At 46.1% G+C, this 15,511-nt stretch overlaps 1 protein-coding gene across 2 annotated transcripts in view; it reads right to left on the bottom strand.

Annotated features, from left to right (window-relative positions):
• BBS4 (Bardet-Biedl syndrome 4) overlaps positions 1 to 15,511 on the bottom strand; it is a 35,765-nt gene that overhangs the window by 6,104 nt on the left and 14,150 nt on the right. For both annotated transcript variants that reach the window (XM_054272523.1, XM_054272522.1), the window contains 10 exons: positions 13,057 to 13,136; positions 10,420 to 10,483; positions 9,542 to 9,653; positions 8,915 to 8,987; positions 7,382 to 7,435; positions 5,874 to 6,001; positions 4,353 to 4,407; positions 2,895 to 2,963; positions 1,413 to 1,565; positions 485 to 656 (listed from right to left, as the gene is read on the bottom strand). In XM_054272523.1, coding sequence (XP_054128498.1) covers positions 485 to 656; positions 1,413 to 1,565; positions 2,895 to 2,963; positions 4,353 to 4,407; positions 5,874 to 6,001; positions 7,382 to 7,435; positions 8,915 to 8,987; positions 9,542 to 9,653; positions 10,420 to 10,483; positions 13,057 to 13,136 — 960 coding nt within the window. The remainder of the gene's footprint in view (positions 1 to 484; positions 657 to 1,412; positions 1,566 to 2,894; positions 2,964 to 4,352; positions 4,408 to 5,873; positions 6,002 to 7,381; positions 7,436 to 8,914; positions 8,988 to 9,541; positions 9,654 to 10,419; positions 10,484 to 13,056; positions 13,137 to 15,511) is intronic.

Here is a 15,511-nt window from a genome sequence, read left to right on the forward strand (position 1 = left end):
CTACTGGATGGGTTGGAAGGGACCTTAAAGCTCATCCAGTCTCAACCCTGCTATGGACAGGGACACCTCTCACTAGCCCAGGTTGTTTCAAGTCCTGCCCAACCTGTCTTGGACACTTCCAGGGATCCAGGGGCAGCCCCAGGTGCCCTGGGCACCCTGTGCCAGGGAAGGATTTCTTCCCAATATCCCATCTAACCACACAATGTCACTTCTGACATGTTTATCTCATTTCATCCCAAGAATATACAGTGCTGGAAACCCACACCCACTCCTCAGGCATCCCAACCCCAGTCTCACATGTGTCAAGTCTTTTCCAATGTTTAATCTGGATCTGACTGCACTTTTCCCTTCTATTTCCCCAGAGAGAAGAGACTGGGCATCAGCTCCTCAGTAAAGCCTTTATGGCATGTTTCTTTACTTCACCCCACACCTCCTGTCTGTGCTGTGGTGTTCCCAAGAGGGATGCACAGGGAGCATCCCATACCTGCCAGGAGCATGTAGAGCTCTGCCATCTTGGGCTGGAAGTTGATGGCAGCACTGAGGAAGTGGAAGGCTGAGGCATATTGCTGCATTGTGAGGTGCACCAAGCCCAGGTTGTACAGGATCTTCCAGTCAAAGGGAGCCAGGTAGTTTGCCCTCTTCAGGCAGCTGACAGCCTTGGGAAAAAAGGGATAAATGTGCTAGAACAGCCCCCACATTCCCAGGTTTCTGTGGTTGAGATGACAACAAGGTATTAGAAAGTCTTTTTTTCCCAGCCCTGTGACCAAAGAAGTCAAGATTTGTCTGTTCTGCTTTTCACGGTTGTTTATTTTCTCTGAGAAAGAAAGAATCTGCTGAGATCTGTCCAGCAGGTCAGGTTGTGGCAGGGCAGGTTGTGACACAGGTGTGGTACTAAGTACAGGTAGTTCTTAGTATAAAAGGTTAACACAGGTGGTGTTAACTTTTTATACTAAGAATTACCTGTACTTTATTTACAATAATTTTCCAATACCCATCACCTATGTTAGACAGTCTGTCTTTATTAAACCGATCCAAAAGTGTCACCATCCCAGCAGAAGATGGAGGACAAGAAGAAGGACAGGACATGCCCAGATTCCTCCATCTTGCTTCTTGAACCTTTTTCACCCTGTGACAAATTTTCCTTTTTCACCCTGTGACAAATTCACTATCATTCTACTCAAACTCTTGTGGCTTGTAAATCCTCACACAAAGTTGGTAATTGTTTCCATGGGCTAAAATCCAAGGCACAGGTGTGTTTGACTCTGTGCCAAGGTCTCTGAGCCCCTGACAGGGTCTGGGATCACCCAGGGCAGCCAGAGCGATGTCCTGGGTCCCCACACCACATGACAGGAATCTTGTGCTTGCATGAAACTGGATGCAGATGGGAGTGAAAATGGGAACTGGATACTTACTGCCACGTATTTCTTCTTGCCAAAGAAGCACATGCCAATGTTGTTCCAGAGTGGGGGGCTCTCAGGAACACTGCTGGCCACCACCTTGTACTTGGAGAGGGCGACATCGAAATCCCCGTGGGCCTGCATCATGCTGCCAGCAGCCAGGGTGGCCTGGGGACAACACAACAGTGACCCACTCACAGCCCCATCTGCTCACACACAGCAAGAACAGGAGAGGACAAAATGATTAAACTAAAACCATCCCAGCAACAACCATTTCACTTCTAAGGACTGCCAAGATCCACAGTGGGAGCAGATGGGGATTCTGGAATCTCCCACCGAAGGGAAGAACACAGGGTGAGGAACAAACCTGAGGCTGCTTCTCCCTGCACTGTTTGAATCATAACTGTCTCAGAAATGAGTCTGCCCAGAGGAGCTGTGGCTGCTCCATCCCTGAAGTGTCCAGGCCATGCTGATGGAGCACCCTGGGACAGCGGGAGGTGTCCCAGCCCATGGCAGGGGTGGAACACGATGGGCTTATTTAAGGTCCCTTTCAAATCAAAGCATTCTGTGAGTCTGTGATTCCATTAGTACTGCAACATGACACTACAAATGTTTAGGGTATTTTTTGGGCTGACAGAAATACTCCTTAGAGTCTGAGGCTCTGAAAAGATCTGTGCACTAATAGATTCCTTTTACAACCAAGCACAGATAGAAATAGTTCTTGTGCAAGTTAAGTGGAGAGTGAAATGTACTCAAGCAAGACATGCAGCAAAGCTCTCCTAATTCACAGTGACTGGCTGATACTGCAAATTAATGGGAATATGCATGGGGAAAAAAAAGGAAGTGAGTACAACACACTATATTTAAACCACACTAGTTAAGTCCTTTTTAAGATTTCACAGTGACAAGTAAAATTCCTAAGTGTAAAGGTGTTTTCACAACAACTCATGTTTGTCAACCACACATTTCAATGCTCTGCATCGCCAACAGGGAAAAAAAGGAGAGAAATTAGGTAACAGCCCTAAAAAGGGAAGCAGCTCCACAATGAGGAATGGAACTCAGACACCAAGCTCAGCTCTCCAGACCACAGCCAAGGAAATACCCAGAGCAGCTGGAAGCACAGGCTATCAGCAGATGGGAGAATAATAAAATGCAATATCACAAGGGACCTGGCACAGCTCTTCAGGGATTTTTAAAATCCAGAAGATCTTCCTTCCAAAGTAAATTCCACCTGGCTTTGGTGCAACTTCAGATTAAAAACCAAAGGGATCAATTTAATATCCCATATTCTGCCTCCTTCCCTTTCCCTATCTCCACACACACCCAACTCCCTACCAGGGAAACATCCCAGAAATGGATTTCACAGAAAGCTCTCTGGGCAGGATCCTTTCAGCCTCTCCAGGCCCCAGATGCAGATGGCAGAGCTCTGACAGTGGAATTGGCTTTAGGAGGTGTCCCCTCATGGCTCAGCTGGGTCATGTCCACTCCTCACCATACCTTGTAGTTGCCTGGGTCGTAGGTAAGCACATTTCCAAGGTGTTCAAAAGCCTTCTGGTACTCCCCAGCCTGGGAAAAGAAGTACATAAGCATCAGAAATTCAGGAATAAGAGGAGTTAAGAAGGAGAATACAGGGTTTGTGGGCACCAGAATTTCTAGTTCAGTCAGAAAAGTGAGTTTTACAGTGCTCCCATTACACACACATGTTCCTGTTTGATAATTCACAGAACAGATTGTAAGAATTTCACTTGGCTGGATTCACTGTTCTGACCCAACCACAAATGAGCTCTGGGTTCACAGGTCTGTGCTCCTTTCTCTGTCCCAGAACACAGGCTACAAACTGTACTCTGCACATCCCCAATTCCCTCACCACAAACTCCTCACTGCCCAGGGCTCTCCTGCTCAGGGCACTTCCCTTCCCTTCCCTTGTCTTCTCATGGCCTGAAGGTGTTACAGGGCACCACTGTGGCATATATGAGCATGTGAGAGCTTGGAAACACTTAAATCCTATAGATTGGAACCAGATAAGCTCTAAGGTCCTTCCAAGCCATCCTGTGATTCTGTGGTTTCAACTGAATTCACCTAAAGCTCATCTCATTCTCTGCCATGGCAGGGACACCTTCCACTGTCCCAGGCTGCTCCAAGCCCTGTCCAACCTCATCCTTGAACACTGCCAGGGATGCAGGGGCAGCCACAGCTGCTCTGGGCACCCTGTGCCAGGGCCTACCCACCCTCACAGGGAGGAATTTCTCCCTAATATCCCATCCATCCCTGCCCCATGGCAGTGGGAGCCATTCCCTGTGTGCTGTCCCTCCATGCCTTGTCCCCAGTCCCTCCCCAGCTCTCCTGGAGCCCCTTCAGGCCCTGCCAGGGGCTCTGAGCTCTCCTGGAGCCTTCTCTTGTCCAGGTGAGCACCCCCAGCTCTCCCAGGCTGACTCCAGAGCACCCTCAGAGCAGCTTGGGGGCCTCCTCCTCCTCTCAGGCACTACTGCCTATTCTCCTTTGCTTGTTCACTCTTTGGGAAGCAGCTTCTGGAATAATCCAACCCTTCCCATCCATTGCACAGACACAAGGATAAGCACACCTTTGTTATTTAAATTGATTCTGATTTTCCTTTATGGTGCATTAACACTCACAATTTCATGGCTGCTTTTTCAGGATAACTCCTGCTGCAGCAGCAAGGTAATGACTAGTCATGTTTTGTTATACTTGGAGGATTTATAACAGAGTTAGGGCTGTTGCCAAACAGAATTCCTGCTCTGGCTCTGCTCCAGGGAATCAGCTTGCTTTTAGCAGCAAAGACAAGATACAGAAAAGCAAGTTCTGTCCTGTTAAATTCAGTCTGTAGAGAAGCATGTGCAAGCAATGGGAAGGTGGACAGAAATTACCTCTATAAAAAATCCAACAGGGTTATACTGAAAATAATTAAGTTTTTGTAACAGTAACAGCATTCAGTACCTGCAGGTACAGCAGGCCCAGGGCTGTGAGGAGATCTGTGTTTTCTGGAGAAAACCTGGAATATAAAAGCCTGAGTTTGTTTTTCAGCCCTTCTAGAACAGGGTAAAAAATAGAATACGGAATTCTGATGCTACATTATTGTTGTATCAATCCAGGAAATTAAATTCTAATTACTAAAAACAAATATTAGAACTGCCATCATGGGGACTTCCTTTGAATAACATCACACCTCAGCTACCCAAATACCTTCTGGGGATTGGTGGGAAGGCACAAGGCTCTGTGAAATACATCTGGACACATAATAAGATAATGTGGTTTTGTTAAGCTTCAAAGTGAGTCTGAATCAGTGACCTGGAAATACAAAATGAGATTTTCCATTGTCTCTCATAAACCACCCTGTAAATCCATCCATCCTAAGCCTCTTGGGCCATGTAGGGCAGGCAATCCTCAGCATTCCTGATGGATTCTACACACTCCTCATCAGAATTTTAATTCACCTTATAAAAAGATTACAAATAAATAGGATGGAAACCACAACAAAAAAGGACAAAGCTGAGAAAGAGACACAATTTGTGGTCTCACTCACCCCAAAAGGAGTCAGTTTTTAATTCCCTGCTAGCAAGACTTAAAAATATCTGATCTGCACACTCACACTGGCACCTCTAAACTGCAACCACAACAAAACCACCTGTGCCTGGTGGAATACAGACAAGGAATAACAGACTGTCCTGGAGCTGGAAACAGCAAGAAAAATGCCATAGGCAGATGAGAACAAAAAAACCCCAGGAATAAACAGGAATGAAGAAGAAAGGAGGGCAGGGGAGCACCAGGATAAGAATATAAACCTGGTAAGATGCTTAGCAAGGATTATTTACGTAATAAACATTCTAGATTAGTCCAAAAGCCTGCCCAGCCCCACCTACCCTCAGGCAGCAGTGAGGGCAGACATGTAAGGAAACACTGCATCAACACCCCCTGCCTCCCAACACACTCCTGATTTTCTTTCTAGAGCTGGCCTCCATGGCAAAGCTGCCTTTGAAAGCACTGGAAAGGCTTGGGAATGCCCTAAAACAGGGATAGGTGGGCACTGAGGAGCAGTGATGGGGTGGGAGAAGCTCCCTGTGCCCAGCTCATCTCCCTCAGCCACAAACTGCTCTGAGGGAAAGCAGCAAGTGACCCCAGGCAGGGATTTTGGGGGGGCAGTCAGGGTTACATTGTTTTGGGAGATAAACCTTTGGCATGGATGAAGTCAGTTTTGGATCACTTTGCTCCCAGGCATCTCCATGCATTTGTTATTCCAATTTTTTCTGGCAGCCCTTCCAACAGCTCCCTTGTTCCCTGCCACACTGTCAGCAGGAGCAGAGACAGCTGAAGTGCTTGGAAGTGCCAGCTTTGCTCAGAGCCCCTGTAATTACCATTAGCTTTTTAATCATGGCCTCAATTCAGATCTGGGACACCAATCAATTTTCTCCTGCCATAGGATGGGAATGGGCAGATGGAAAAAAACCGAGTATTTCTTACTCTACAGCTTTCTTATATACTTCAATGGCTTTATCCATCTCCCCCTCCAAGAGGTGAATTTTGCCCAGCATCATGTAGGTCAGGTCGTGTCTGTTGAGCTCCAGGGCATGGTTGAGCTGGTCTCGTGCCTAAAAACACAACCACAGAGAAGAAAAAAAATAATAAATTATTCCAGAACCCTCAGCAAAGCAACAGCTCATGAGTAATCCCCAACAGCCAGGGAAGGAGAACAGCCAACAAACATCCCCTGCACCTGGAGAACACAAACCCCAGCCCAGCTAATCCTTGGAACAAGCCCTGCACCAGCAGCCACCTGCTGTTAGGGGCAGTAGAAGGCAACACCTTCAAGCCAAGCAGGAGGCATTTGCCTCCCAAGGAGGAGATGAGCACAGGCCTGCTCCTGGATTTGAGTTTGTTCGGCCTGAGGGACGCTCTGGATTTGCTGGCTGAACTGATACTCTGCAGCTTATTCTTCCTTAAAATGCTTATTCCAGCAGTGGGGAAGTGAAAATCTCAGGGGAGGTGTGAGCAGGTCTCAGTTTGGAAAGTGTTGGTGCAGACAACAATTCCCAAGTGTGAACCCACACTGCAGAGGCTGCTTTTGCACAGGGATCCCTCAAACAGGGAGCACAGCTGGGCTTTGCTGCAAGGGCCACAGCACCCACCAGCAACAGCAGCAGAGAGGGGCTGGGCTAAATTTGGAACAAAAAGGGTCTAAATGCTGTTTTTCCCTTAGAGTAGCTGGATCAGAGACAGCTCAGTGCTCACCACCAGCACTCAGGGGATGGTTAAGTGAGGAACTGGGACTGGCACACTCAGACCTGGGAATAAAACTGCATTTCAGCCTCCAAAACTCCTGTACTAACTGCAGGTGTAGTTCAAAAGGAGCTTCAGACACAGGAGCAAAACCTTCTCTTGGAGGAAAAAAGGATCTGCTGCACCCCCAGCAAACAACCCCATAACTCCTTCCCTCTGAGTCCTGCCAGACCCAGGGAGCTGAGGTTTCCTGCAGGAAAATGAGATGCATCAGTCTGAGCTGGGGAAATGGTTTGGGGTTTTACCATCACCCTTCTCTTGCTTCAAGAGGATGGAGCTGGATTGCTGCTCCTACAAAGCCAGCAGTGTTCCTGGGTCTGCCTTTAAAGGACTCAGACACAGAAGCAGCTCTTATTGGAGCACAGCCCATTTTCTGTCTAGTTTGAGGTTTCTCAAACATTCCCTTTAAAACCAAAAATGTTCTCTGAAAAATCTTAGATTTCAAAAAAAGCCTCTGGCCCTCTGGCCCTGCCACAGGGTGATCTCCCTTTACACAACCTCAATGACTTGCAGCTGACTCAAAGAAATTCAACACACAAATGGGAACAGAGACAGCTCACAAACCTTTGCTCCCAAAAACAAAACACTGAGGCAAAAAACTTTCTTGAAGCCTCTTGCTGCAAATGATCCATTTCAAGCTATCAAAGAGAGTGAAATTTTTGGGATGCTTCCTTGCTTCCCACTGACATTACCTTGTTGAAGTGTTTCAGGTACATGTAGCACACACCCAGGTTGTGGCTGATCTCCTGCATGAAAAAAAGCCAAATCAGCACAAGGACTGAAATAAAATCTGACAGCTCTGACCCAGAGGAGGAGAGCCCTGACTGCCCACACCTTTCTTGCTTTTTAGAGCAAGTAAACCTACAAATTCCAGTTATTTCAGGCACCCACAGAGCTTAAGTGGGGTTGTACACAAAACATTACAGTCCACTGAGACAAAAACCACAGAAATGACAAAGCTCTTTTGAGACATCAGACATTTTGTTTTCAGAGAACGAGGAGCACAGACTGGTTTCTTCATTGTGGTGTCACCCTGTAAAACTTGCTGCCCTCATGGGTGACTCAGTTTGGCTGTACCTCAGTAGGATATGCACAGTGTCCAACCCAGCTGGACAAAACTGGAAGATGTGCCTCATTTTCCAAAACACAACTTGAGCACTGGAATACCTGATATCCCTCAGGTATCCTAAACAATTTTGCACAGGGTAGGGAGATCCCTCAGAGATCTGAAACACTCTGGTGACACTGTAGGGAGCATCCCTGCTCTTAACTCCTCACCCACAGTTTAACACACAAGGCACCTTCCCAATTTGAGAAAAGCAAAGTTCTCCCAATTTTTTATTTTATTCTGGTGAGCATTTAACTGATTCATCAGCTTAGACAGCCTTGACCTTTAGAAACTCTCTGACTTCCCCATCAACCTGTTTTCCTCCATGCAGCCTCTCCAGCTGTGCAGAACTGAATCAGTGACTCCAGGCTGCTGCAGATTGCAGAATGAGGGAAGAGCAGAGTCTGATTCTGCTTCCAGTGCTGAGCCAGGAATGGGGAATAACTAATCAAAATACCCACTGGCATCTGCCTGCTGGGTTGTAAATAGGGTTACAAGCATGCCAAGCACTGGAAATGCAGGTGGAAGAAAGACTTGTGATACAAAAGGTTTCTGAGTTGTCTGGCACAGGGGAATTTGAATAACACCAAAGCTATCCTTGTATCCTGAATTTTGGATGTACTGACAAACAAAGGAATGAGCTCATACATTGCAAGCCTACTTTAGAAACACTTCTGCAGGCAAAACAGGCACCTGCAGAAGCTGCAAGACATGGCCTCTCCCTCACCCTCTGTCACACCTTTCCCTTTGCAATGCTCTTCCTCTCTTTTTGTCTTTTTATACAGAAGAGCTCATTTAATTACTGCTCCTGTATTCTCAACGATGTTTTGCATTACAAAAGCTTTCCCAATTACTCAAGCAAGTTTTAATACCTGAGGTTTCCAAACTCTCCCCATATTTCCCTTAAAGCACAGATGTGGTTATGTTAAAATTGATCCCTGGCCAAGTTCCAACACACTGCTCAATTCTCTGTGCCCCAAGCCAGGGATTTGCCCCAAGGCATGGGATTTGGTTCCTGTGATCCAAACCAAGCTCAGACCACAGGCAGTGTGAGCTCACCATGGTTTGGGACAAGTTTGCAGCTATTACAAAGATTTGCAACCCCCTGAACACTCACCCAGTCCTTCTCATCGAGTTTTGCTGCTTCATTGTACACTTCAATGGCTGCCTTATGCTTCCCCAGGAGAAACCTGCAAAAGGATTGCAATTCTTATGTCTTTCCTGTTTTCAGACCCTGCTGTGCAGCCACTATCACCTTTGCCAGTGAGAAATTATCCTATTTGCTGTATCTCCAGAAATCTCCAGGAGAAGTTTACAATCTCAGCACTGCTCCCTCTGGGGACCAAGGTCATCCATCCTGACACTAGTGGGGATGTAAGGAATGAATGCCCAGGCTCTGCAACCTGCTTTTGTCTCCAAAGAAAGAGACAGGTGCCCTGACACAACCTTCAGCAACAGAAAAGGATCTGTAGGGCAAGTCTGCCCAGCTCAGGTCAGCACCTGCAGCTCTGGACCTTGAAATCAGGATCACCTTTCTGCCTGAAGCCCAGAGAAAGAGAAAACACAAGAGCAGCCAGGCAGATAACAGAGATTCTGCTTAAAGAACAGCCCACGCTTCTGGAAGCCCAGCCAAGTGTTGATAAGGAGGAAACATGTCTGGAATTAAGCAGCCTAAGAGAAAAACAAAGCATGGAAGGTCCTGGGTGGCACAGCCAAGAGAAACAACAAATAAAACCCCACTCACAGGGATCGTGCCACCTGCTTGAGGTTGTCAGCGCTTCGAGGGTTCAGAATGGAACATGTCTGGAAAAGTTCAAGAGATTCTTGAATTCTCCCCTCCAAGCGAAATATCAAAGCTGTAAAACAACATAGAGCAGGCAAATGAATCCATTCTCAGCAGGAAAAACTTGCCTCTGACAGCAGGGAAAGAAGGGGGAGCACACATCTATCACATCAGTGCTCCTCTGGTGTTTGTCCCTCCTGCAGCACCCACAGTTTTGTGTCTGAGGGCAGGACTCTGTGCCTGGGGAAATTCAGACACAAAAGCTTTAAGCTTTAAATCATGGGGAATTGCTTGTACAGATGCAATCTGGATTTCTCCCCTTCCCAGCCTCTCCAGGATGCAGCATGTCCCTGCCAGCAAATCTCACTGTCCCCAACCATGGCATTTGGAATTGCAATGTCACATTTTGGGAGACATTTTTTAGGGGCCAGAGGGCAGGGCAGGAAGAGGAATGCCACCCTTAGAGCAAGGAGTGAGACAATGATCACCTGGGGTGGGTCACAAACAGAAAACATGCCTCTGTAACAGGATCAAACACACAGCAACACACTGAAGGCCAGGAACCTTTGGGAACCATAACCCAAAGAAGAACTGATGACAAATACAGAGAAAACAGGACATTTAATCTGCCCATTTCATGTGAAAATCCCTAATTTCAATACTAAATGGAGCAAGCAGAGGGGAAAAATTGTATTTTTTCCTTATGTTCTATGGGAACACAGGGTGGGGAAATTTCATTGATGAGGGAAGTTCTATGTTTCCCTCACCTACCCCCTGCATTGTTCTCTGTATCTCAAATCAGGGGTGACCTGCTTTAGCAAAAAGATTTTCATACATACCTTGGACATAGACAGCATATTCACAGAGCCCTTGGGACTCCTGGAGCTGCTCTTTGATGACAGCCTGGAAGGACAAAATTGTAAGCTCACATCATTTTACAAAGTTGATTCCAGAGATTTGGTTCCAGCCACAAAAACCACAACCCCACGTCTAACAAGGGCACTGGACCTCGACTGGGACAACCACACAGTGCACACAACAGAGCTCTGTGCCAGGAACACTGTAGCCCTTTCAGTATTGCTCTGTTCAGTCCTATTCCCAAAGATAATTAGGTACTACCTGGGGGAAACACCAGGAGGCAACTCTGAAAGCATCCTCTGCTGATAAGGGTATCTACTCCAGGCCCTTTGTGAAGAAATAAATTGAACTGGAGCAACTGCAGCTGAGTGAATGAAAGCCAAAAGAACAAATGAGGAGTGAACAGGGAAAAAAAACTCATGAAAATGTAAATTCTTGCTGGCTTCATCCACACAGCTCCCAGTTTGGGGTGGGGTGGCTGCAGTCTGGATATATTCCACAGTCACATCCTTTGGAATCAAGAGCATAATTTCTGCTCTGAGACTCCCCTTTTGTGCAGAAGTGGAAGAACACAGAGGGTAAGAGTAATTTCTGAGTGACCTGATGCTTATCTGGCATTTCAGATGTGTATGGCCAGCACCAGCCTCTGAGAGGAACAGAAGTGAAGGACCTGAAAATTGAACCTCAAATACAGCACATGGGAGGAAAGCTGTTACTGAGAAAGTTATTCTTGAGAAGATACTAATTGAGAAGTTACCATTGAGAAGAAGGAAAGTTCTTATTGAAGGAAAAGGAAGAACAGGCCTGAGCTGCTCTTCCCTCACCTGTATCTAATAATTTATTTATGTAACTCTTTACAAAGTGCATGGTTATAAAACATTTTACTCAGAAATAACCAACATCTCCTCAATTCACATACTCTGGATTGCTCCATCTACATAAACCTGGATTCTCAGAGCAAGAGAGGGCAATAGAGAGCTATCTTTTAGAGAAATCTGATTAATTCTATAAACCCTAAAAAGTCACACAGCAGAAGGCCCTCAGCTGAGGAATATGATCTCAAATCCCAGATTTCTTCCCCCAAGTTTATTTAAGGTGCTGATGACGGAATTTAGACACAACTGGCAGGGGACCAAGCAGTCTCTGTGCCATCCCAGGGGATGCTGCAGCTGCAGACTCCCAGGGATGTCTGCCTGGCACTTTGCTCAAGCAGCACTGAAAGGGTCAAAATCACTTTAATGCCTCCACTTTGGGGAGTTGATGTCAGTAAATAAACAGTTTTTAATGGCCCTTTAGTTCATTGAAAACTATGGGAGATTTTAAACTCTGTTAGAGAGGGAGCATTTCAAAGCACTGAGCGGGAAAGAGCAAAATTAATTAACACAACAGGTCATTTGTTTCTTACTGAGACTAAACTGATGGATTTTAACAACACCCAAACCATCCTGGAATCTTCCAGTTTTACTGCAAAAACACTGTTTTGTGAGCTCTGAGGAAAGGAAAGCTGGCCTGCCAAGCAGAAGAGTATTTATTAGCTGTCTTCTCTCGATTTTCCCCTGCTATTTCCTTGCTTCCATGACTGATGAAGACATGGAGACATCAGTGTTGCCTTTATATCATCCATTTGTTATTTTCTCTGCTTTCCTGAGCTGCACATATTTTTCTTTTCTGTACTCTGTGATTTCACATCCCATCACAGAAACAATCAACACACAGAATCACACCAAGAAACTCCAGTCAGACCACAAAAAAGGGGAAACAATTTTCTGTTCTGAGGGCTAGTCCAGCTTGTGTTTCTATCTATCAAACCAAGATCTGAGAGGAAATTACTGTAATGATACAACTGCCTGGCTCTGTTAATTAAGAGCTAAATGAAATTCCTCCAGCCTGCCCATTTCCTAAGCACCTCCAAGGTCTCTCCAGCAGAGGCAAGTCCTGACCAAACTGGTGTTTCAGAAGCCAAAAAGACTTTTCAGATCTTTGCTGCACATGCCAGAATCAGAATGGCAACTCTTGTCCCCTCCTCCTGCCCATGGGTGCATCATCTTCTTGTGCTCATTTTATCAGAAAAACACACTGTTAAATAAAAATTGCCATTTTCTTAGTCCACTTTCCATTATAATTCCAGACAACCAGTTCTAAGCTGCTCACCAAGCCCAAGATGAATTAGAGCATGCCATGGATCATGTGTAAAATGAAAGAATTTTGCTCAAGAGTAACCAGGATGTTTTTTATTTACACTTGGTAGTAATGTTTCCCTCAACTGAAGTGTTTTCATAGTGTCCCTGTAGTACCATCAAGAAACCTGCACTGTGGAACTGGGTTATTATCAGTTTGGAAAACCCTATCCATCACTGGGAACAACAGAGGTCTGCAGTTCTTTCCACTTCTCGCCTCCCAGGGACATCCTGAGCTCACAGACTGCTCCAGAGAGCTGCACCCTCAGATCCTGAAGGCAGCCAAGGATTGGAGAGCACTGAAGTCATTTTGCTCATGTTTTCTCTTGATCCCCTTATTCCACAAGAAGTCAGGAAAGAGGGTGGTTGGGAAACTGTCAAGAAAACTGTTTTGTCATGACATCAGTGAAATAATCCCCACATTCTGGAGGCAGCTCTTACCTTACACTCCTCGTAGTCTCTGCGGACATAGAGCAGATAAATCAACCAGTTCTTCCTCTCTAGGATTGGCAGTTCTGGGGCTGTACGGGGAAAATATTCACAGAACAAGGAATCAGACTGAGCAGCAGAGAATCTGGGAGAGACAGTCCCAACCACCCCAAGTGCCTGCACAAGGCAAGGAATTCAAGAACTGCAATTGCAATTAATGATTTGACTTGAAGGCTGGAGTGTGGACTTCTGAACAGGGTCTGGTTTTATTCTACTTCTCAAATTCATGCATAAAACACCTTGTTCAGGATAAACACTAAATGAAAGCTCTAAGCAGAAAACTTCCACCCACTGGAAGATGGTCTACTGGAAGGTGTCCCTGCCCACAGCACAGGGTTGGAACAGGATGGGTTTTAAGGTCCCTTCCAACTCAAACCAGTCTGGGATTCTAAAAGACTTGAAGGCATCAGCTCCTCCTGGAGCAGATCCTGGAGTAAACAGCTCCACACACACACTTTAATTCAACACTGGTTGGAGGAATTGCATCTTTTCAAATACACAAGAGGAAATGAGTTGGATTCACATTTTGAATCTAGGGCAAAAGAATCAAAGGTCTTTAAGATGAATTTCTGGGACTGAATGAGCAGGAAACAGTAGATAAACACAAAAAGAGATTGGAGAGATGGGGTCTGAAGGTGTGAATAATTTCAAAAGGTCAAACTGAGTTCATTGAATCTGTTAAGGGACTAGGAAACATCACAGGTCTGAGAGACTGAAGCTACTGCAGAAAAACATTTGATGCAGTGGAGGAGGGAGCCTTGTGCTCCAGCATTTCAATGGTGCAGAGCTGGCAGCAGTAATTATGGCAAATCACGGATGGATGTTGCTTAGCGATATCCACGTCGGGTTTACAAGTTGAACACACTGCTGTGCATTTCATTAAGGCTGAGAATGTATTGCCTGGGACTGGAGTCTCCATTCTGAGGGGTAACCATAGCAACTGGCCAAAAAGCTCCGTGTTTGCAAGTCAATATTGTGACACCAGCGAGCGCAGAGGCAAAGGCAGGCGAGGGCTGGGGCAGGGCTGGGGGGACACAGCACAGGGACACAGCCCAGGGACACAGCCCAAGGACACCTTCCCCAGCACAGGGACACAGCACACAGACACAGCACAGGGACACCTTCCCCAGCACAGGGACACCTCCTGCAGCCCTTTGGAGGGAGCAGAGGCACCCCCGGACACGCTGGCCCAGCTCCAGCAGCACAGAGCAGAAGGTGACACTGGGGAGCCCAGGGGCCCTTTGCCATCAGAGGTGAGGAAGAAGAAACCCTGCAGGGGGAAGGGCTGGTGCCAAGTGTAATTATCTTTTGGAATGGCTGAGCTTTAATTGCTTCTGGAGCACACCAGGCTCTTCCTCATAATCCACATCAAGTCCAGTTTCTCTTAGAGCTCCTAAATCCAACATCCTTTAGGGAAAACATTTTACAAAGCCATTCTCATTTTCTTGGTTTCCAGAGCACACCAGGCTCTTCCTCATAATCCACATCAAGTCCAGTTTCTCTTAGAGCTCCTAAATCCAACACCCTTTAGGTTTTGAATTTGGAAAATATTTCACAAAGCCGTTCTCATTTTCTTGGTTTCCAGAGCACACCAGGCTCTCCCCCGTAACCCACATCAACTTCAGTTTCATTTAGAGCTCCTAAATCCAACATCCTTTAGGGAAAACATTTCACAAAGCCATTCTCATTTTCTTGGTTTTTCTTTCTTAAATTCCAGAATATCCATCTAGATTTATATTAGAGCTGAGAATTAAATGTGCACACTAGCAATTTAAGGTCAAATAGCTTCTAAAGAAGGTTCAACTACCCTAAAACAAATAGAAAGCTTGCAGTCCAAACAAAAAAGTAATCTAAACACACAAAAGAGTAATCCAAACAAAAGAGTAATGCAAACAGGCTAAGCTCACAGAAATGCACAGATCAGGGATCCAGACATTCCCAAATTCTGCTCTGCTGTGGAGTATCCAGATCTTTGTAAGTAAAGCATTTTAACAAGCGTGTTCCCAGATCAGATTAATTGATTTCTGATAGCTTTATGTTTCCCATTTGTCCTTCTTAGAGTGAGAGGATGAAGGGAAGAGTCAAGAGGCTGCCTAAATAGCCACAAACTGATTGAAACTCCAATGTTTCACACCTGAAGCCCATTCAGGTGCTACCAAATTCACTGACACTCTGTAATTACTTCCCTGTGCAGGTTATTGCCAGTGCCAGGGTGTGACAGACACCCTGGGGATGCTGGAAATGCTCTGTCCCATCCCTGAAGTGTCCAAGGCCAGCCTGGATGGGGCTTGGAGCACCCTGGCCCAGTGCAAGGTGTCTGTGCCCATGGCAGGGGGTGGGATCAGATGGGTTTAAGGTCCCTTCGAACCCAAACCAGCCTGGGATTCTGTAAAAGCAGCTGGAGTCA

Source organism: Melozone crissalis, unplaced genomic scaffold, assembly GCF_028551555.1.
Source record: "Melozone crissalis strain CALT ecotype California unplaced genomic scaffold, PUWL_Pcris_2 ptg000014l_1, whole genome shotgun sequence".
NCBI classification, from domain to species: Eukaryota; Metazoa; Chordata; class Aves; order Passeriformes; family Passerellidae; genus Melozone; species Melozone crissalis.